At 43.6% G+C, this 21,973-nt stretch overlaps 1 protein-coding gene across 4 annotated transcripts; it reads right to left on the bottom strand.

The window, feature by feature from the left end:
- Positions 1-2,598: 2,598 nt before the first annotated feature.
- On the bottom strand, positions 2,599-21,134 carry nexn (nexilin (F actin binding protein)). 4 transcript variants are annotated; one of them, XM_054790792.1, is made up of 14 exons: positions 20,989-21,130; positions 17,567-17,898; positions 17,293-17,517; positions 13,458-13,542; positions 13,235-13,383; positions 9,223-9,423; positions 8,975-9,148; positions 6,356-6,544; positions 6,079-6,270; positions 4,886-5,080; positions 4,519-4,740; positions 3,779-3,967; positions 3,349-3,706; positions 2,599-3,219 (listed from the first exon to the last, which is right to left on the bottom strand). In XM_054790792.1, the coding sequence occupies exons 2-14, from the start codon at positions 17,849-17,851 to the stop codon at positions 3,206-3,208; spliced, it is 2,478 nt and encodes an 825-aa protein (XP_054646767.1). In that variant the 5' UTR covers positions 17,852-17,898; positions 20,989-21,130; the 3' UTR covers positions 2,599-3,205. The 4 variants fall into 4 exon arrangements, with proteins under 4 accessions (XP_054646767.1, XP_054646766.1, XP_054646768.1 ...); XM_054790791.1 differs by having other exon boundaries at positions 2,599-3,706; XM_054790793.1 differs by having other exon boundaries at positions 2,599-3,706; positions 17,293-17,490.
- Positions 21,135-21,973: the final 839 nt, after the last annotated feature.

Raw genomic sequence — 21,973 nt, 5'->3', positions numbered from 1 at the left:
CTGACTTATACAAGTACATGCAGATCTCGGCGTGGATTCAAAACTCGGCACAACGGACCGTCTACAAATGTCTTCTTCTTCATCTGTATTATGGCGGTTGGCATCAATGTTGACAACTCCTCAGAAAGACAAGTATCTATTGGCTGTCATCATTTTGGGGAATTTTCGTAAGAATTATCGTTAGTAAATTCAATTCTGTCACATGTCCTTTCAATAACTTCCACTGTGAAGAGTAGGACCACAAAATTCACCTCACAAATCAATGGCCAAGTGAAGCTATTGAACAGACATGTTACACAATTGCATTTATTAAATAATAACATCACATTTTCCCAAAGTCTTTGCTGTAGTATGAACAAGAGAAGGCCGTTGATGTGTGAGGTGAGTTTTGTGGTCCTACACGTTACAGAAGTGAATTTATTAACCTAATAAAATTGCCCTAAATTATGTAAAATTCCATTTTCACTAACTTGTTGCGTCTTATATATTTTTGTAGTTCTTAACATAATCAAGGTGTTTTTATTTACTTTGTTAATCTATCATACTTATGTTTTTTTCCTACATCTCTTACAACATAATTTGCAAAAAACATGCAAACTAGCCAACGACGTCGTCTATGGCCTTCCAGGACAGCCAATAGATACTTGTCTTACTGAGGATGCCAACCGCCGTAATACAGATGAAGAAGAAGACATTTGTAGACGGTCCCTGCGCTCCGGTCTCGCTGCCGGCTTCTCCTAGAGATCAATAGATGTCAGACTGCACAAAACACGGCTCGTTTTGATAAAAACTGGGTTGTAGCTGTTTGTCTGTGTTGCCACGGTTGGAAAGAGGTATGGTTTGCCGTGTTAGAACCATTCACTTGGGAGTTATTCATCCCAGAAGTTTGAATATGTGAATATGTTTCCAGCTTAACCAGTCTCTTTTGCGTTCCCTCGCGAAACTGTTTTACGTTATCTCGCAAAAGTTTTGCGAGGGAACGCAAAAGTTTGTTCTTTTTTTTATTTTATTTTTTTTTTACCCATATTTTTTTCTCCATGTCCCCTCCGGGGCTCCGTATGATTGCACTTTGCGCTGTACGCTATATTAACTATTTTTAGTCCTTTTAGAGATGCTGTAAAAGCAGTAGTAGCCACACCGGCCAGACCGGTCAACTTTAGATGCAAGTTGGTCATGTTTTACAGGAAACATCTACATTAAAGTTGATTATTTGAACAGTTTGTAAGATGCTTAAAGGTACTACCCATGTTACAGGTATTTTGCATCAAATGCCACCTACAGGCAACCACTGTTTTTTTCCTGTTCCTTTATTATTTAAGCTGAAAGCAATCTTATTGTTTCATCCAGTGTCCTGGGGGTTAGTTCATGTCAGGGACATTCCAGTGTGCATTGAGTTCTTTGTTTACAGTGTATTCTTAGTGTGAACTGCTCAAGTTGCAGTGGGTTTATATATTTGTTTTGATTTGATTCTTTTAGTTACTGTGGATAGACCCTGTGACACAGGCCGCCTCACTTTCTGCTCATCATTTTACAATTGCACAAATAAAAACTGGTATGTTTTTTTGTACATCTGTTTCTGAATTGTTCTTTGTATTGAGTGTTGTTTGGGGATGTTTGTGTAGCATTGTAGCGTACACTTACCTGTATATAAAGTAGAATGACCTACAGACACCTACGCTTCTGTATTTTGTAGTCTCCGGCTGTCTGCTGGTTAGACACATTCACCACGCCTTCACTCATGACTGATGCCCAACGCTCCCTCAAACACTCCTTCATTTCTCCTACTTCAAAAAAGTCTTTCATTGCCGAAGAGCAGTCTGAAATAACTGTATTTTCTCGCTTTGTTGTTGCTCCGTGGAGTGACGACGGCCTTTAAAGGGTTTCCAGGGTCAAGGTCAAATGTATTTATATGGCACGTTTCCAACAGTTAACTGCCCAAAGTGCTGTACAACAGCCAATAAAACACAAAACTACACAACGCACCTAATAATAGATTGTACAATCGAAAGGTAAAAACAATGGACCACATTAATGACACTAATAAGAGTAAAAACAATGGCCAGGTTAACCTGTGTTAAAAGCCAGTCCATAAAAGTAAGATTTCAATAAAGACTTCAAATGCTCCAGTGATTGTGCACATCTAATGTTAGGGGGCAGGACATTCCACAGTCTCGGACCGGCAACAGAGAAGACCCTATCACCCCGAGGTTTAAGACTAGATCTGGGACTGGCTACAAGGAGCTGTGAGCTGGACCTCATAGTTCTAGCGGGAACATAAACGGTCAGTAAGTCAGATAAGTATGAGGAAGCCAGACCATTCAACCATTTAAAAACCAAAAGAAGAAATCTGAACCAGATCCTGTCAGTAACAGGTACCCGGTGTAAAGAGGGTAGTATTGGGGTTATATATTCCCTTGGTGCCAGTTAACAGGCGGGCAGCTGGAGATGATGTATGGATGACATTTAACTTACGTGCCATTCAAGTCTTTTATTTTCAAGTGTCTCCCTAACGTTAGCAGTGATAGTGTTTGTGGAATAAATGTATCCATGAACATGCTCTCAGGTAACACAAGGCACCACCAAATGCTGCTGCTTTTTGTTCATTTTATTAAAACATGTCTTTCATCACAAATGACACATAAGAATGCGAGCGTGTGTGTTTTGTATTTTTATCAACCCAGAAAGTTACCTCCTGTCCAGCACAACAGAACATCAAATGTACCGTCAGTATTACACTTAAAATAACTTAAAAAGGAAAAAGGTGGCGTTACAGAGAATGAAAAAGCAAAAGAGCTTGAATTGAAATGAGGATGCTCACGTTGGGAAGCACGCTGCCGCTGTTGACCTTGTCATCACGTGTGTGTCAATGTCAGCTCTTTATGCTATGTTGACATACTGGAGACACACACGACCAACATGGCTGACTTGCTGAAACGTTACCCAATATGTTTGTCACATGGCAACCCAATGGGACTTTCGACTAGATCATTTTGGCACAGGTCATGTCCTATGGCATACTACCAGGGAGTGCAGCTTCACAACGGATGAAAGCGTAAACATTGGGCATTTTTTGGTGTGGTGTCCCTCCCTCAGGAATGCTGAGCACGCTGCCGTTTGCTTCTGTGTACCAGACTATGAGGGACAGATGAGGTTTTACAAAAGGAGCAAGAGACAACAGAGAAAGTTTCCAGCAGGTGGCAGAGCATCAGTCGTCATATGCTGAAAAACAGAAAGAGAGGGTTACCCACATGGGTCGCTCAGTTCACCAGGAGGAGGAGCATGCGGTCCACTTCCGTCCCAAAGAGGAGATTTCATGCAGGCATGCGAGTCACACCAGGGTGGTCTTACTTTCTATGGTGAGGATGCAGGTGCTCGCCGCCGTGCCTCGGCTGTTGACAGCCTTGCACATGTACTCGCCCTCGTCCTCCGGGAAGGTCTCGGGCAGGTAGAGGCAGGACGTCTCTCCCCTCTCGATGTACTGATAGTCTTCACAGTCTTGGAGCATCTCTCCCTCAAACCACCAGGTCACCTCCGGTTTGGGCTCCCCTGTGATCTTGACGGTGAAGCGGACGGGCTCCGAGTCCACCACCGATTGGTTCTTCAGAGGCTTTTTAAACCACGGCGCGCCCGATCTGGCGTGATCTTCATCATCCTCATAGGAGCCATTGATGATGCTCGACTCTTCGTCTACGTCATCATCCTTTTTCTGCAAGAGGATGAAAAACCATGTTTTTATTGATGACACCACAGTTTGCGGTCCTGAATGTAGAATATGAACCTTTTGGAGGGCAGCGTCGATCTCCTGTTGCTCAAACTGCATTCTCTGGAGCTTCTGTTCTTCTATCCTCCTCCTCTCCTCATCTTCTCTGGCTTTGGCCATTTGTTCAAACCTGGCTTTCATGTCCACCTTCTGCTTGAACGGAGACTCCTCAGCCTTTGCAGAGGTCATCTGACCTTCTTCATCCTCCTAAAAAAAAAAGCTTATGAAGCCCCTTTTACCAAGTTGATAGCATGTGGTTTATGCAAACCGATTCTAGTCACTCATTGGTCAAACAGATTCATCATCGTTCTGTTGTTGTAACTTTCCAAGATACACGGACGACCGGAAACAGCCCAAACCCTTGGAAAATGGCGCCTGGCTGGCCATCAGTGCATTTCCCAACAAACGGCGCCCCGACGATCTGCGGGTCTTTTGGAAAAATGGCAGCTGCAAACCAATATGGCCGATGATCTGCGCGTCTTCTTAAAAATGGCGCCTGTGAACCTAAATGTCCAAGTATGTGTGTGTCTTCTGAAAAACAACACCTGTAAACCAAAACAGCTGGTGCTTTGTGCACCTGCCAAAAAATGGCACCTCCAAACCAAAATGGTTGACCATCGGTGTCCTTTCGAGCCTCATTCTCCTCCAATGCTTCATTCCGCCTGTCGTGTTCAGTGCGTTCGGGTTTTGGCATGTTTAGCCGTCGTATTTGGAAGTGGACTAACTAAGTCTAACGTAGACGTGGCGGTCGGTCTTACCTCCTGGAAGCGCTCAGCTTCTCTCTCTTTAATTTCATCATCGATGGCCTTCCTCCGAGCCCTCTCCATCTCAATCTTTTTCTGGATCTCCTCGTCAGTCAGCTGCTTGATCTTTTCAAACTTGGACTTGAGGTTCTTGGCCTGGATGGAGCCCGTCCTCTTGAGCTTGGTCAGCTCTTCGTACTCTCTGTTGACAATGTTGGAGCTTTCGTTGATGTCGTCCTGTGAAAATAAAAAGACGGTAAAAGTTTGGGTGTTGTTTGCGTTAGAGGAACACGTAGCAGGCCTCGTGTTTGGACTAAAGTCTTGGGACACTTGGAGGTGTAGGCTTCTACTTTGCAGATGACTCAATGCTCAACAGACCAACCTCGCCCATCTCTTGTCTGAGTTGTTCAAACTCCTGCTTCTCCAGCTCCAGTTTCTGTTTGCGCTCCTCCGCCTTGCGCCTCCTTTCGGCTTCCTCCTTCTCCTTGAGCAGCTCCTCAAAGTTGATCTCCAGTTTCCTGGGGTGCAGTGCCTCCTGCGAGTCCATTTTCACCAGCACGCCTTCATCATCCGAGACCTGCACACACAAAGGCAAAGGCAAGAATTCTCCTGGCAGAGTGGATTACACTGAAGTAGAAGCAAAATCAAATGGCTGACGATCTGCAAGATATTCTCACATCTTCTTCCGCTGTGGAACACACACGTAAACAAGATGGCCGCGGCATTACCGCAAGCATCTTCATCACATACACAAGAATGGAGAGGCGACGGGGCGCAGGGATATAGGGGGAGACAGATATAATGCCCAACGTTTTGTGAGGTGTGGTTTTTGTGATGTAAATGTACTACTCTTTTGAACAAACCAAACCCCTTGCTTGAATGACCCAGCAACTATGCAGAACTACGTTCTTCATCACGGAAATCCGACCAGAACTGGACTTAGGAGACCAAGTGGGGGGGTAAGTCACTGTTAACGGACTACAATGCTGATGAGGGTGTCATAGAACTTCATGTCAAAATATCCAAACTATCCCTTTCAAATAAGCACATTCCAGTACATCCTGTACAGTTGTACTTCAGTTCATGCCCACCCTGGTTAGCACGTTTTTTGGTTAACAACCAAAATGTTTACTAAAATTTTGCCTAGGCGTAAGGTTTGTTTACGCCACCATCTTGGATCACGACCCCTCACCTTGAGGGAAATGGTCTTGCGTAGATATGACTTTTTGCAACTGGGCGTATGGTGAGTAGAATATGATATTTTTAGGCATTCAGTACCCACTGATCCTCATGTCCTTGTGAGCTCCCAGTAGATCCGAATGTTCAGTGCATCCTATAGCCAGCTGGAGCGCATATAACTTGGATTTGAAGTTTCATTGGAGAAAAGGAAAAGATTCATTGGAAATTTAGTATAAATACTTAATGTCAGTGTTTGATCTCCACATGCATTGCGTGAGTTTTCATGCTCCAGGGACAAGGAAAGAGCAGTAGGTGTGCCGTATCAGTTTGATGCAGGTTCAAGTTGCCTAGGTTAGGATCAAATGAAGGATTCATTTACACAAAATGAAGACCTACCATGCTCTTGCGGGCCTCAGCAAAGAGCTTCTTCTCCTCTTCCAGTCTCTTCTTGGCCGCCTCCTCCGCCTTTTTCTGCTCTTCCTCTCTTCTCTGCTGTTCCAGCTCCTCAAAACTGGCACAGAGCTTTCCGGGTTCGCTGCCCTCCAGGTTCAGCAAGGCCATCAGAACCTCGTCATCCTCGTCGATGAGCTGTGTAACGACACAAGGGACGCGGTCAGACGTACGGACAAAAGTATAGGGACACAAGCGTGAAAGTCAAGTTTGAAATAATGACCATGCTTTTCCTGGCTTCAGCGAAAGCTCTTCTCTCCTCCTCCATCCGTCTCTTGGCCTCCTCCTCAGCCTTCTTGCGTTCCTCCTCCACCCTTTGCCTTTCCAGTTCTTCAAAGCTCAGCCTCAGTTTTCCGGGTCGGAAGTCCTCCTTGTCGTCCTGAGCTGGGGACTGCTCTTCCTCGTCTTCATCCTGCAAAGATACAAGTCACACAGTCGTGTTTCCCATACATTCATTTTCATCATGTGGTGCTACCTGTTGGCCCCCAACACATTATTAGAACACACCTGGTCTAACAGAGAATAAGAAGATGTAGCAGGAGGAATCCGTGTTGCCATCTTAGCTACATTGTCGCTATATTTAGCGAGTAATCAGACACCTCGAGATGCCCTTAAAGCACTCATAGGCGGCTCCGTCTTGTTTGTGACATTAAAAAAAAACCCAACAAAAACAACCAACAGAGGAAAGTTTATTTGTAGTTCTAAATGCATTTGTCTTGTTTTTCATGTTTTTGCTCAGCCGCTCAATTATGCAAATTAGACAATTACATAACAGGAAACACTGTCTTCTAAACACTATTCCACGCTAGCAACAAGGCTGCAAAGCATTACGGTGTTCCCTCGCTACAGCGCCATTCGCCTTTTGCTGATTCGCTGTTTCGCTGTTTTTTTAAGTACATTTTCAATATTTTTTGAACAGCATATGAACAAGAATTGTGTTGTGCGTCCTTGTGGTGTATTAGAGCGATGTATGGGTGCTGTGTTGTTTGTGTGTTATTGTATTGACTACTGCTACCAGTAGAGGGTGTTGTATACTCATGTTGAAGACGTGTGCAGCGCCACCTCTCTGTGTGTTTACATGCAGTAGGAGCACATTAGGAACCCATAGTAGACAATAGAACCACAACACTCCTTATTGGCTAAGGGAGAACCTGCAATTGTGTTCTGCATCCTCATTGGCTGTAGACCATTCAATCAATTTTCTTCGTGCTGTAGCTAGCAAACTAGCTAACTGTGTGAGCTGCTTGCTAACGGCCAATAAACAATAGAAGAAGTTAATCGACTAAATGACATAGGAGGAATATGTTTTAACAAGGATTCAAAAGTGCTGCAGTGCAGGTGAATGGCGCCAGGACAAAGCACGGTCAGAGCAGTGAATATGCTGAGTCACTTAATAATTTATTGTGTCCAATCTAGTAGGTTGGGCATTACAATTCAAACAAAACTTGAACTTTGAGGGTGTCTAAAATGTGAGAAAATGAGAAAATGCTTGTCTGAGAAAAGTGTGTAAAGTGCATTGTGAGGGGTTTTACAGCCTTAAAACATACTGTATATGATCATTGTAAACAAATCAAGTTGGCTACTTTGCCAATTTCACTTATTGCGGGATATCTTGGGAGCGTATGCCTGTGATAAACAAGGCAAAACTGCATTCATGTTATATCAACTTATTGTCAAAACAGTATGTTCACTGGGGGTGGGGTGGGGGGTGGGGTGGGGGGGGCATTTACATGTATCCACATATCCAAACACTCATTAAGAAGCCGATTTATAACAACAATTGAAGGATAAGCAACTCCAGAGTAATTTACACTTAACATTCTGTGTTTTGAAAGCCACCAAACTTTATCTCCATGTCTTAAGGCTCAAGTCCATGTTCTGTCCATCTTCTCTCTCTTTCATCTCCAAACGTGTCTTTCTCACATGGCTCACATCTTGGCTATAATCACTGTAAACATCCTCTGTCTTGCTCACTGCCGTGTTTGTGATATTACCCTGATGACATCACTTCGGGAAATGGTCTAGTTCGCCATGGCTGGCACCATGAACTATAAATGTCATTTTTGCAAATGTTTGCAAATGTTTGTTTTCAAAAATGGAACAACGTAGAACATAATAACAAACCATATATACTGTAACGTATTGAAGCAAAGTTGATCAGTCATGTCAGGGACCCTTTAAGAGAACTTTTTTGAAGATGTGATTCTTGGTGTGAGTGTTCCCAAAGACATGATGTGGCAGTGAGATGCCACACGGACACGACCTTCCTGTTTCTCACCTCAGGAACCCAAAGAAAGTTGCATGTGCCAGCATTTTGATAAAGAAGGTGAAAAACCCGATTGAATTGAATTGAATTCAAGAAATAATAAGTCATGGCAAAAAAGGAAGGTGGTGTCCGTGTTGTCTCGCTGCCGCATGGTGTCTTTGGGAACACCCACAGCAACCATCACATTTCCAATGAAAGTCAAAGTAACCCAAAGTGTTTATTGAGCCCTTTCATTTATCATTTAGAGTTGTTGTTTTTTGCATGTAAAACTATGAAAACGTGTTTTTGAGATGTTTGCTTGGCAAGCTAGCTTCTTTATTAAAAGCTAAGGGCGTTTTTTGATAAAAATACATTAAGAACACAGTTGGACCCACGCAGTGTATTAATAACACCACAAGACGCGCGCCCTATTACTGGAAAATGTACGGAAACTGAGGCAAAATGTTGGCATAAATGTTTGACGTTAACTGAAAAACATGCTAACCAGGGTGGATGCTAACCGAGGTCCCGCTGTATTTAGAAATTCAAATATTTTTATTTTAGGTATTTTTATTTTTAGGTATTTTAGGCATTTACCAATCCCAGTCGGGCCTCCTCAAAACCTTTCTTCTCTTGCTGCAGACGACGCTTGGCTTCCTCCTCAGCTTTCTTCTGTCTCTGCTCCTGCCGTTCCCGCTCCAATTCCTCAAATGTCAGCTTCAGCTTTCCCGGAGTCACCTGCGTCTTCTCCACCGGCTTGTCCTCTTCCTCCTGGCAAGAATTGAATATGAGAAGCAATGTCACGCGTACAGAAATGACAGCAGATGCTGCGTCTTGATTCCAACCTGCGGGACAACGGAGCGCCGCTTGGCTTCCCTGAAGGAGCGTTTGTTTTCATCGTATCGTCTCTTCTTCTCGTCCTCCGCCGCCTTCTTCAGTTCCTCCTCTCGACTCTTCTCCATGTCTTCAAAGTTCATTGTGATTCTGCCCGGGGTTCGTGATGACTTGGTAGGAACCACCCTTACCAGGATGGTGTCATCTCCTTCCTGGAAAAGAACGTCAGAACCCGGTGATTACAAGAATACAGTACAGGTTTTCGGGAGGCGCAGTTCTGCAAAAATGTCTTTCTTCAAACTGCTTTTATGTTTCTTGTGTGCGTGCAGAACTTTCCAGAATGTCACTGAAAACGTTGTTGCCATTCCCGTCTGATCCAGTAGAAGCACGCTATGAGTGGACCAGTGGTGGTTAGGGTTTGAATTCTCATTGAACTGCTTGTCTTCTGTGAGATGTATTGAGGAGCAGGCGCTACCTAGCAGTCCTTGCTTGGAAACCAATGACTGTGGGTCTCCGCACATTCCTGATTTGGCATTTGTGACCCCGCAAATTTGCAGATTTTTTAATCAAACTGGGTCCCCCCCTAGCTCAGATGTACAGCACACGTGTACCGAGCCCACAGTGATTACATCGTTATGTCATCATGCTTCACTGATCATGTTTTTTTGCCAAGCGTTGAGATGTTGCACTTTCTTCAGCAGTCCTTGAACGCACCATAGCTGTCTGGGACACCGCCAGCGCAGTAAATCCATGTGTTCATGGATGATCATTCATACATTTATACTTGCATCTACTCTGTACCTGTACACTTTCACACTTGCATGGGGGCTATTTGATTTTCATTGTTGATATTCACAGGTCGACTGCAATGGGACCGTCTGGGATTCTAGTTTGCTGTTCCGATTCTGTCCTCTAAACACACCTGGTCTGTCAGAGAAGAAGACGTAGCAGGAGGGTGTCGGTGTTGTGACTTAGTGGATATATTACGCCAGTATTCAGACACCTCTAGATTCTGTTTTTAAACAAAAAAAAGCAACCAGTGACAACTCTTTGCGACTTTTTCTGGTCTTATTGGACTTATTGGAGACTAACATGATAGCGTGTATCGCTCTTCTCCACGAGCAGTGGGTCCCCCTGTGCCCCTGTTGTGTCCTAACAGCACTCAAGATGGCAGCTCTGTCTTGCTTTTGACAAAAACACAAAAAGAAGACAGGAGGTCCATTGTATTGTTTTACACATTTGGTTTGCTTTTCACGTTTTTTACTCACTTTTTCAATGATGCAAATTAGCCAATTATGTCATCTATCAACATTTTTCCTCTGAAGCTGGCGTGTCCAAAGTTTTTCCAGCGAGGGCCAGAAATGACAGGATATAAATGATTCTTATATCTAATGTATAAAAATGATTTGCTGATTTCCTCATATTACAAGTTGATTTTCTTCCCTTAATATCAGGACTTTATTCCTGTAACATTTTGGCTTTATTCCCGTGATGTCATGACTTTTTCATAAAGTCATTTTCCAAAAATGATAACTTTGATTTGTTTGTCATGTTATGACTTTTATAATGTCTCTTTTTCTGTAATATTTCAACTTAAAATGACATTATTTGTCCTCCATAATATTACAAGGTTTATTATTACGGCTATAAGTCAGCTGGCATAGGCTCCAGCATAACCCCCCCGATGAGGACAAAGAAAATGCATGGATAGATATTATTACATCTTAGATTAGACCTTTTTTCTCTTCATATTGTGACTTTATTCTTGTACAATGACTGCTGATTTTTCCATTTTTGCTGTTTTCTTGTTAAATGATATTTTTATAAATAATAAAACAAGTGGCCCCCAGGCTGCACTTTGGACACCCCTGCCATAAAACATACTTTTCTGCATTACACCTTGACAATTGTCGAGTCGGACGTGATTCTGTTTGTGAAGCTGAGACTGTTCGGGTCACCATTTGCAGTGGGGTCAACGTGGGTGTCTAAGATAACAAGAATCTAATTCCGTCCCACAGTGAGGAGGTCTACAGACATCGGGAGGTGTGGGAAACAGTTGCCATGTCTACACCTGGCAGCTCCGCATGACCGGGTCACAGCTGTAAACTTTGAAGCGTAGCAGGACATAATCTAAAATGAGATGAGCCCTTTTTAAAGGCATCAAAGGTGGCCCAAATATCAAAGACCAAGTATTTAAGTTGTGGTCATTTGCAAAGAACAGAGGAAGGAAAAAGTCAAAGTAAAAGCTTTTCTTTGGTAGATGGCACAGGGTGCACGTGCCCTCCTAACCTCATTTGCAACGGAATGTCATGGGAGATTTCACGTTGGGGCCCAGAGGGACTACATTGTGAGCAGTACCCTGCTTTATGGAGACCTGGCCGCACGCGGACTTCCCGGACCGCAGTGTGTCAGTACCCTTGGAGACCTGACGGGCGGCTAGACACACGCTCCTGAGCGGTGAGAAAAAAGGTGGTGGGGTTGCTGCTTTGGTGGATGAGAGGTGGTATTACTGCTGATGAGTTAGCGTGTCTGTGCGACTGTGGGAATGAGGGAGTTTACCTTTGTGATCTTCATTGGCGTTTACTTCCCTTCCTCAGCGGACGAGGCTGCAGCGTGTGGTACGATCCGCGCCACTGTTGCTAGGCAACAGGCCAAACACCCAGAGGCCCGCCTTCTCCTCTGTGGGCTTTTAATCAAGTAACTTTGGACACTGTTTTACCCACTTTCCACCCAACTCAGGACAATAATCCACACGCAAACGTTTTCAGTATTTTATGGTTTCATCCTCTCATCCACACGGGAACGGCCTTCTGGGTGGTTCTCAAACGGTATTGCTTAAAAACGCTTTCCAGAGAGGGAAAATCTGAAAACTCCGGTTCGCCATTTCCATATGAACCAGCAAATCCGCTACAATTTCAAAACCATGAGGTCGCCGTCACGTGACCAGAAGTGAGCTTTTCCGACAAGCCAACAAATCTGAAGATTTGGAGTGTCATGACTCCCCATGGCCGACATTCTCCCGCTATTTTCTTGTCTTTTACTCCCAAATGATGCACGTGTAATTCCACTAAGTCTAGACGAGGCGTGGACAACGGAAGACGACGGACTTACACGCCTTCTTCTATGGTTTGGTGTGTCACATGGTTCCGTCCGCGTATCAGTTCACAGAGCCACACGTAGGTGTGCCTCGTGTATTACATCCTTTTCACCCAGTGATGCATTCCCGTCTGGATGCAACCATTTACTAATCCGGCACAGCGTGGATGCCGCTTTTTTTCCCAACCCGCAGACTCTACTTCCTGACAAAGCTTAGGTCCTTCAATGTGGGCTGCAAGCTGCTGGAGATCTTCTACCAGTCTGTGGTAGCCGGTGCCCTGCACTTTGCTGTGGTTTGTTGGGGGAGCAGCACCAGCAAAAAGGACAAACTGATTCAGAAAGCCCAAAAAGTTCTCGGCACTCAGTTGGAGACGTTTGTAAGTGAGAGACAAACTGCTCTCCATCTTGGACAACCCCACCCACCCACTCCAGTGGACTCGTTCTCCAACAGACTCCTCCAGTTCCGTTCCCACAGTGAACACTACAGGACTTCATTCATTCCACACGCCGTCCAGCGCTACAATACCTCACCTGCCTGGAAATGATCATTCACAACATGATTGCGCTGAGCTGTCTGCTTTGTTTACTTGTATTTACCATATTTGACACACTATTCTTTGATTAGATCTTATTCAGATTGCATTGCATTTTTTTTAGGGAGTGTTTGTCTTTTTCTTCTGCAAATGAGCTACTGCAATGTGGCTCAATAAAGTCCAAGTTAAAGACGCCGTGTTGCAGAACTAGCCAAGAATGAGGAGCAATCACCTGTCTGCCGCCAGACCGTTGCTTTTAAAACACAAAGCAGATTGAACGTGGCGTTGACTTCTTGGAAAGAATGCACCGTAAGTCCAAAGTGGACTTGAAATAACTCGTCTAAGTAGGAGCTAAGGGTTACCGTCTTAAGGACGTGACTCCACTTTTACTCACCTCCACTGCCTTTTTGGCCAATTCCCTTTTGATTTTATCCTTCTCCATGTTATCCTGGGCTTCCCTCCTCTTCCTCTCGCCTTCCATCTTCTTCCTCTCGCCCTCCTGCCTTTGCTTTTCCATCTCAGCAAACTTCCCCTTCACGCTACCTGAGGATTTGCAAGGACTTCGTCTTAGGTCTTCTTCTTCTATGCTCCTTTGACCTGCTTGTTTAGTGTCTCACCTGTGATTTTGGGGACGTACGACTTTTCCACCTTGGCGGGCTTCACCTCTTCCTCCTCATCACTGGAAGCGAGAAGCTCTTTTATCTGCGGGAGGACGAGTTGGAGAAGGAAGGGGTGAGTGTGTGTTTACGCGTTAGCTGGGATCATCTCCTCGATCACTCGGGAGCCATGCTGCTCTCTGCAGGAACAGTGAGCCTAATCCCTGTTAATAAGGGTGTCATGTGACGTGAAGGTGGGCTTTTGATTGGGCTGTGACAGGAAAAGAGCGTATCCTGCATCTCGGCCAGCTAGCGAAGGGCTGGACACATGGAGGTTTGTTCTGGTAATCCGTGCTCATCTCCATGTATCATGTACACGTTATATACCTGTCATCACCCCGCCCCGCCTTGCCCTGCCAGTTTTACAGCTTCACGCCATCAGGCTTTTTAAAGAAATATGCTCTTCCATGGTTGAATGGGATCTACAAATGCTTTGTACTTCCTGCCTAAATGAAGCATGTTCAAGGCTTTCAGGAGACGCATTCACAGATTTTGTGATGATATGTAGTATTCTACACAGGTCACTAGGTGGCAGTACTGTTGGCTGAGACACAAGCACTAAAGGCTTGATTGCTGGAACAACAGATAGGCTTTTATTGCAAGTTTCAATGCAATAAAATGCACCCAAACACATTTACAGCAACACACACAAGCACTTGAGTCTTTTTTTATGTCTAATTTTATTTTATTATGCCCACTATATTGGGTTAATAGGAGTGTAAAGGTGACTATAGGGGTGTTATTTCAGGTCTAGAGGGCTCTAGTCATGTTAAAAAGCGTATTTAGAAAGTGGTAAACAGGTTTTCTATGTCTTGTTTTCTCTTATGATGTCTACTGTATTGGGTTAATAGGAGTGTAGAGGTGACTATAGGGGTGTTATGTCATGTCTAGAGGGCTCTAATCATGTTAAAAAGTGTATTTAGAAGGTTGTAGACAGGTTTTCTATGCTCTAACTATGAAAATATTCAACATGTTAATACTTCTTATCAAAGTCACTTCTGGAACCACAGTGCATAAAGTAAAATGAAACACAAAAACCCCCAGCAAAAAATGGTAAAAATAGAGCAAAAAGCACAATCTAAGGAGAAAATACTAACATTTTTTTTTTTTACAAAATGTAACCATTTCAAATAAAAATACAGTCAAACTTGTCTATAGCGGCCACTAGAGGGAGTCTGCAAAAGCCGCCACTATAGACACGTGGCCTCTATAGACAGGTTGGCGTCCAGTTTGAATGCTGACCAGTAGAGGAAAAAAAAAAAAAAAAAAGGGGGGGGGGGATTAATGCTGACCAGTAGAGGGCACTTGTAGGACTGCAGATACAAGTTGTACAGCACTACTAGGCTTGTTATTATCCACGACCCACAGAAAAAAGCTGTGCTAGTAATGTCTTACGCTTGTTTTTAATATTTTACTTTTTATACGACAGAGTGTCATTACAGCTTTAGTTCATCAGGAAGTGACGGGAAGTGACGGGAAGTGACGGAGGGGCGTCCCGAGCAGGAGAGCTAGGCTCAGTGCTAGCTGTGAGTTTGGAGAGAGTTGGGAAGTGTGTTTATGTTGGCGTGGATGTAAAGTCCTGCAGTGTTCTCCGCTGTTAATAAAGCCATTAAAGTGCATCGGCGACGTGAGTCTCTCCTTCCCCACAACAAGCGGCATTACAGTATTGACCAGTGCACACCAGGAAATAAACGGTGTCACTTGTTACAGGCATTGCCTGGACAGCTATGTAGTGGGGCTTGTTTAACCTTTGCCTTGTGGGCAAGCAGGAAGGAGAGACGAGACGAGACGAGACGAGACGTGTGTGGTGTGTGTGTGTGTGTGTGCTCTCTGGTAAAGTTGGCAGAAGCAACAGGAGAAGTTTCCTTCTTTGCTGCAGTCAGGTCGCCCTTACTACGGTTTGGAGCTGAATAACACTGACAAGTTAAGCAAACGGCAAAGAAGATGGCTTTTTTTTGTGTCGAATACAGAAGATGAGGACTTTGATGGATTTGTGAATGAGGATTGATGAAAAATAACGTGAGTACATTCTAAAATACTTCAGTTAAGTACAACCCAACTCAGTTTTGCTCCCGCTGCCGCATGCATGCTAGCGTATGTTTTTTTTATTGTAGCGTCGCTGGGAGCACGTCCTGTTCCCAGCATACTTTGCGGTAATGTTTTGGTGCAAATGCTCTTAAAGTTACATGTTTGACCAGGAAATAGAAAGCTCAAAAGAAGACGGCTTTTTTATGTGAACAACTGACAGTTTGTGTGGATCTTGTGAATGATTGTGACTGAGCTAGGACTCAGTAATTAAAGTCTACACACGACGGCTTCATTGATTGAAAAACAAAACTTTTTTGTGCATGAAGCTTCTACTTGATTCGGTAATTTGGCCGCTATATGCGGTCAGATATTGACCAAGGGAGCCAAAATGGGTGGCCGCTGGCCGCGTTGGACAGGTGACTGCTATACACAGGGTCTATAACATGTACATTTGCTGCGGGGGATTTTTCAGTGGCTGCTATAGGCAGGTGGCCGTTCTATAAAGGTGGCCGCTTAGGACAGGTTTGACTGTACTGTACATTATTTCGGTAGAACGTACAATTTGGTGTTGAAAGAAGAAAAGTGATTTGGGGAAATAGAAGTGCTGCACATGAAGGCGCTGATGGATGACAAATACTGTGAAGCAGCAGTTGCATTCATCAATGAATTTGGCTAAGGTACTTGTACTTCTACTTTACTCTCTACTCTTACGTAATGGCTAGGAAGGTTCACATGGATTTAAAGTCATTATTGGACTGACATCATAACGATACATTTGATAACATTAAAAATAGCTCCGATACCAATCATTTTAAATAAAAATGTTCCAATCAGGCGAGATTAGCCGTACTGTGAAGGTGAGCAAATCAAGCGCTCCTTTTTTTCCCTGCATGTGACGTCAAAAGCCTGTCGTAACTTCCCCTGAGCTCACTTGTAAACAAACATTCACTTTCCGAGGAAGACATCTCGTGTGATAATTGTATCAAAAACTCTGCAATGACGGGAAAAATCCCATCGAGCGCACAAAAAAACCTTACCAGCCACCTGAAACGCCAGCGCCACGTGTTTGAAAAGTGCAAAAGGTTTGCCAGAGATCTCCGTGGCGTCACACCAGCCACTCGGAACGTGTGCCCGAATATGGTGCACGTTGCTGGGCCACAGCAGGTGGCTCCACCCCCTCTATACTGTGGTTCTCCTGCTCGTAGTGATGTGCTAGTAGTCATGTCATCATATTTCTTGAGTTGTTACAGTCCTTCTTACTTCCACATCTGCACAAACTACACATAAATGTACTTTTGAAAACAGCAGATATAAAAAAGTTATTGGTTATTGGTACCATATCGCTCTTGAGAAGCTCAAAGTTAGTATCAGTTTGAAAGAAAAGATATTGTGCATCTCTAATTTAAAGGCTTGAAGATGGCAACAGTCCAGAAACACACGTTCACAAACAAACAGGGAGGCGGCCATTTTGAGCCATAGCCAGGGGTTGTATTTTAGCAAACTCCTCTCAGGGACTTTGACCAAATGAGCTCAACTCAACTCAGCTCCACAGGGTCAGATGTTGGTCATTAGTCAGAGCGCCACCCGGTGGTTTTCATTTGTATTGTTTATCATGCGCTCAAACACACTATGTGTTCTATGGTTGTCAGCGTAACACAACAAGCTGTGTTAGGATGTTATACTTGATGTTGCAGGGCAGTGAGTTCTCACGGAGCGTAGCGGCCGTGCCTCCTCCGTCATGCCATGCAGGTTAGTGGGCTGATCAGACCTGCTGCTTCCTGCGGTTCCACTCCCTCTCCTTGATGTACTGCTCCTTCCTCTTCTGCTGCTCGTCCCTGTTCCTCTGCCTGCTGCGCTCTTCCCTTGCCTTCTGCATGGCCTCAAACTTGTTGGACACGTCACTCTTCTCTTTGGTCAGATTGGGAACGTAGCTTCTGGCCACGGGCTTCCTGGACCTCATCAGTTTCTGGAGTTGAACAAAGATGGAAGAGAGCTTCATCATGCAAAATGTATGCTGTCCAACTTTCCCGTGAAGGTCTCACCTCCTTTTTAAGCATCAAATCGGAAATGTTGTCATTGGCATTTGTATTAGGTTGCGCGTTGTGCTTCTCCACGGCACTGGCGGTTTTCCTTCTTCTGTTCTTATCGCCACCGCAGGCCTTGTCTTTCCCATCCACCCCGTTCACGGCCTTCTTGTCGGCCTTTTTGGCCGTCTCGTCCACCTCTTCCTGGCCGTCCGCATCGCTCACATTGTGCTCATTTTTAGCTGCTGCCACATCTTCCATGTCGTGGGCGATCACAGCCTCTCCCTGCGCCACCTCAGCCATGTTGGACCGCAGTGCCGATGCGACACACTAACGTGAGCTGCAAGACACTAGACAGGAAGGACACCAAGGTCACACTTTGTATCACTGCTTGGGAAATATACACCAGTCAAAAGTTTAGGGACACGCGATGGAAGGCTACACGTCAGTTCTGTTCTTTTTAATTCCACTTTCTTCCCTTCACAGTCGTCCCTCATTTATGGCGGCTAATTGGCTCCAGACTAGATCAACTTCCACGCTATGGGATTCAGCGCTAATAAATTCAATATTTTGGTCAAAGGAAAGTGAAAGTGAAAAGTGAAGTGAAACGACATGGTAAAATGGCCAAAGTGGAGAAATGCCAATAGATGCCAACATATCCCAGTGATAACTGTGCAGTGTAGTGGTCTCACTATTGAGACTCGCTCCTCCCAATAAGCCTGACTCTCCCTCTTTTGCAACGCCCCTTCCAGAGTTGCCAACTCTTACCTCCGTAGCAGTAAAAGCTAGTTGCAACATTAATGAGCCAACATTACAGTAACATGAGTGACACCTAGTGACCACTGTGCAACGCTACATGCGATTGCCACCTGTTTGAATGCATCTTCCGAACGCCTTATATTTGTATTTTACTTCATTTTGCCATTTTCATGCTTGGAAATGCTTCATTTGGGATCAAAATACGTAATTTTTCATATTTTTGTAGTAATAATAGGGCATACTCAACCACAAAACACTTTGACAAAGTGTGATGGCGTGAAGCCGTGCCCGTGGCGAGGCACTAGCGTATAAGAGGTTAGGATGTAAGTAGGAAATAAAAATAAGACCATGGAAATGGTGAATTTTTCATCTTCTATCTAATTCCATCTGAAATATGCCCCATCGTTCAACCAACATCCGTCATGGCTTTTTGCAGCCAGGGCCGCATCGTGAAACATGAAAGCATGCAGCGTTGCCACCTTCATGATGCTAACAAACGTTCATTTCAGCTTTGGGATTTAGGTGAAAAAGGCCAGCTTCATTTTTCCCCTTTTTACTTTGACAAACATTTGAACCTCTTGAATAATCTTTGAAGACTTTATAACATTATGACTTTATTCCCATAATATTATGACTTTATTCCCATCATATTATGACTTTATTCCCATCATATTATTATGACTTTATTCCCATCATATTATTATGACTTTATTCCCATCATATTATGACTTTATTCCCATCATATTATTATGACTTTATTCCCATCATATTATGACTTTATTCCCATCATATTATTATGACTTTATTCCCATCATATTATGACTTTATTCCCATCATATTATGACTTTATTCCCATCATATTATGACTTTATTCCCATCATATTATTATGGCTTTATTCCCATCATATTATGACTTTATTCCCATCATATTATTATGACTTTATTCCCATCATATTATGACTTTATTCCCATCATATTATGACTTTATTCCCATCATATTATTATGACTTTATTCCCATCATATTATGACTTTATTCCCATCATATTATGACTTTATTCCCATCATATTATGACTTTATTCCCATCATATTATTATGGCTTTATTCCCATCATATTATGACTTTATTCCCATCATATTATCATGACTTTATTCCAATCATATTATGACTGTATTCCCATCAAATTTTGACTCTATTCTCATAACATTAAGACTTTTACTGCCACCTGTTTTTTCATAAAGCAACTTTATTTGTTGTTTTGTTCATCATCCATCCATCCATTTTCTATACCACTTCTTCTCCTTAGGGTCGCAGGGGCATGCTGGAGCCTATCCCAGCTGACTTCGGGTGACAGGCGGGGTACACCCTGGACTGGTCGCCAGCCAATCGCAGGGCACAGATAGATCATATTACGACTTAAAAAAAAAGTCTTTTTTTCTATATCTATATTTCTACATTCCAACTTTGAAAATGACATTATTTTTTCTCAGACTATTTTGACATTATTCTTGTAAAACTTTTCCCCATTAGATTACAACTTTTTTCTCTGGATATTTTGGCTTTAGTCTCATGAGATTGCTGCTAATTTTTGCTGTTTTCTTTTTAAATGATATTTTTAGTATGTGCTGCGGGCCAATAAAAAAACGGCAGCAGGCCGCAGATGGCCCACAAGTCACCCTTTGGACACCCCTGGCCTATGTCATGAATGATTTGGGGTGGCTCCTGACTAGTAGTCCAAGAATCCATCCATGGAGTTGAACGCAGTGTGAAAGTGAAATGTAGGATGTTTGCAGCAAAAAAAGAAAAGGTTCCCTGATGGTCGTGTGAGTAGCAGCCTGCTGGATGCTATTTAGGGCCCGTTGGGGGGGCTGGGGGTGGGCATGTGATCATGGCTATTTCTGATGACTGATAAGCAGTTGGACCACGCTCACATTGGCCCCACATGTCGCCCCACAGGCCCTCGACTGAGGGGTCGCGTTAAGGGTCGCACAACTGCATGAACTGTTGCTGCTCTTCATCAGCTGAAATACCTTTTAGGCTGAAATATCAGCATATTATGACTATCAGCATATCAGCATATTCGTGTGCTGATATCACTGATATCATCATCAGCGCACTCATTGAAGTGCTTGGAAAATTCCACATTTCACTTTGCACAGCAGTAACTTTTTGAATGAACGAATGAGATTTTATGAGGGTTTTGTGTGCATCCTTTCATTCTGTTTAACAACAACTTTTTCAGTATTGTTGCTTTCTTTGCTGATGGCCTGGGATGACCAAATAATGGTCTAAAATGTTAGATTTCATATATTTAGCATGACCTACTGTATATTGAAACTGTTACATAGTACAGCCAAATAAATCAATATTTGTCATGGGAACATAGCATTTTGGTAGCAGAAGTGTCCAAAAAGCAGAATCGCTCTACTAAGTACATAATCATAATCATATTCCACTACATGAGTCATTGGCCTTTTCACACGTAACTTTTACCACTTTTACTATATATACAGTACATACATGATCAGTCAAAAGTTTTGAGACACCTTCTCATTCCACACTTTGGGAAAGTGTCTCCAAACTTTTGACTGCTAGTGTAATAGCCTCCAGTTTTTATCAGATTCAATAAGTCCATAGTTTTTATATGTTTTCCTAATATGTAAAACATGCGAGTGAACTTACCTCTTCGGCGTCTCTAAGAGGAAAAAAAAGTAATAGTCCCCCAAGAAGGTACGCTAGCGTGGAGCCAAGGGTGTCTGCTGCTGGTGACGTGCACTTTCCACAAAAAGTCTCGTGAACACGCATTCCACGCGTGCTCCCACCTCAGCTGTCGCCACCGCGTGCACGAGTTGGGGGGTGCTCACACTCCTGTCCTGATGGCCCACACCGGTCGCAGCTGCAAAACTAACCCGAGCCTAAAATACACCAAAACACTTGGATAGCCACCTATAGTTACTAGTTACTTTTCCCAAAAAAGTAGTCACAAAATGACTCCTTCACAAACGTAATTAGTTACCAGCGAAAGTAGTTATTGCTTAACTTTACACTAGGGGGCGGTGTTTTCCTGAGAGCAAGCAACCACAAGTCTTGTTGGCTAGCTATTTAGCTTCCTGCCTCATGCAGTGGTGGATGACATCCTTTCATTTTGCATTATGTGGCCCTTGCTGCTAAAAGTCCGGACACCCCTGCTTTAGAAAATCCATGGAGGGAGCAGAAACTTGCGAGTTGCCATGTGACAGCCTTGAAGACTTCAGGGTGTTGGGGAGTGTCTCTGAAGAGGGAGTGCACCAAAGCCCCTCCTCATATGTGTGCATGAGTGGCTCCGTCACGGGCTGCGGTGCACATGCATCCATGCATTCACATCTACTGTGGTTCCCAAGCAACAGTTAAAAGTTAAAAGTTTGGTAAAAATGGTGTTAAATGTTCACTTGTCCATTCATTTTTCGTTTGAATGATTCCTGCATCATGTTCTGCACATGAAACTATAATTATTGTCTATAAAACATTTTTTGTGTTATTTTTGTAACGGATTAATTAGTCTTACATTCTTTTCTAGGGGAACATTTGCTTTGGTTAGTGTCCGTTTTAGTTTGAGTTGGTCCTTCTCCAACGGATTCCGGATGTTAACCAAGGCAGCGCTCTAATTGTATCCTGTCAGTTATCTTTT

The sequence above is a fragment of the Dunckerocampus dactyliophorus genome, chromosome 10 (assembly GCF_027744805.1).
Source record: "Dunckerocampus dactyliophorus isolate RoL2022-P2 chromosome 10, RoL_Ddac_1.1, whole genome shotgun sequence".
In the NCBI taxonomy this organism is placed as follows: Eukaryota; Metazoa; Chordata; class Actinopteri; order Syngnathiformes; family Syngnathidae; genus Dunckerocampus; species Dunckerocampus dactyliophorus.
The sequence above is the reverse complement of the archived record's forward strand: the minus strand, read 5'-3'. Positions and strand labels throughout refer to the sequence as shown.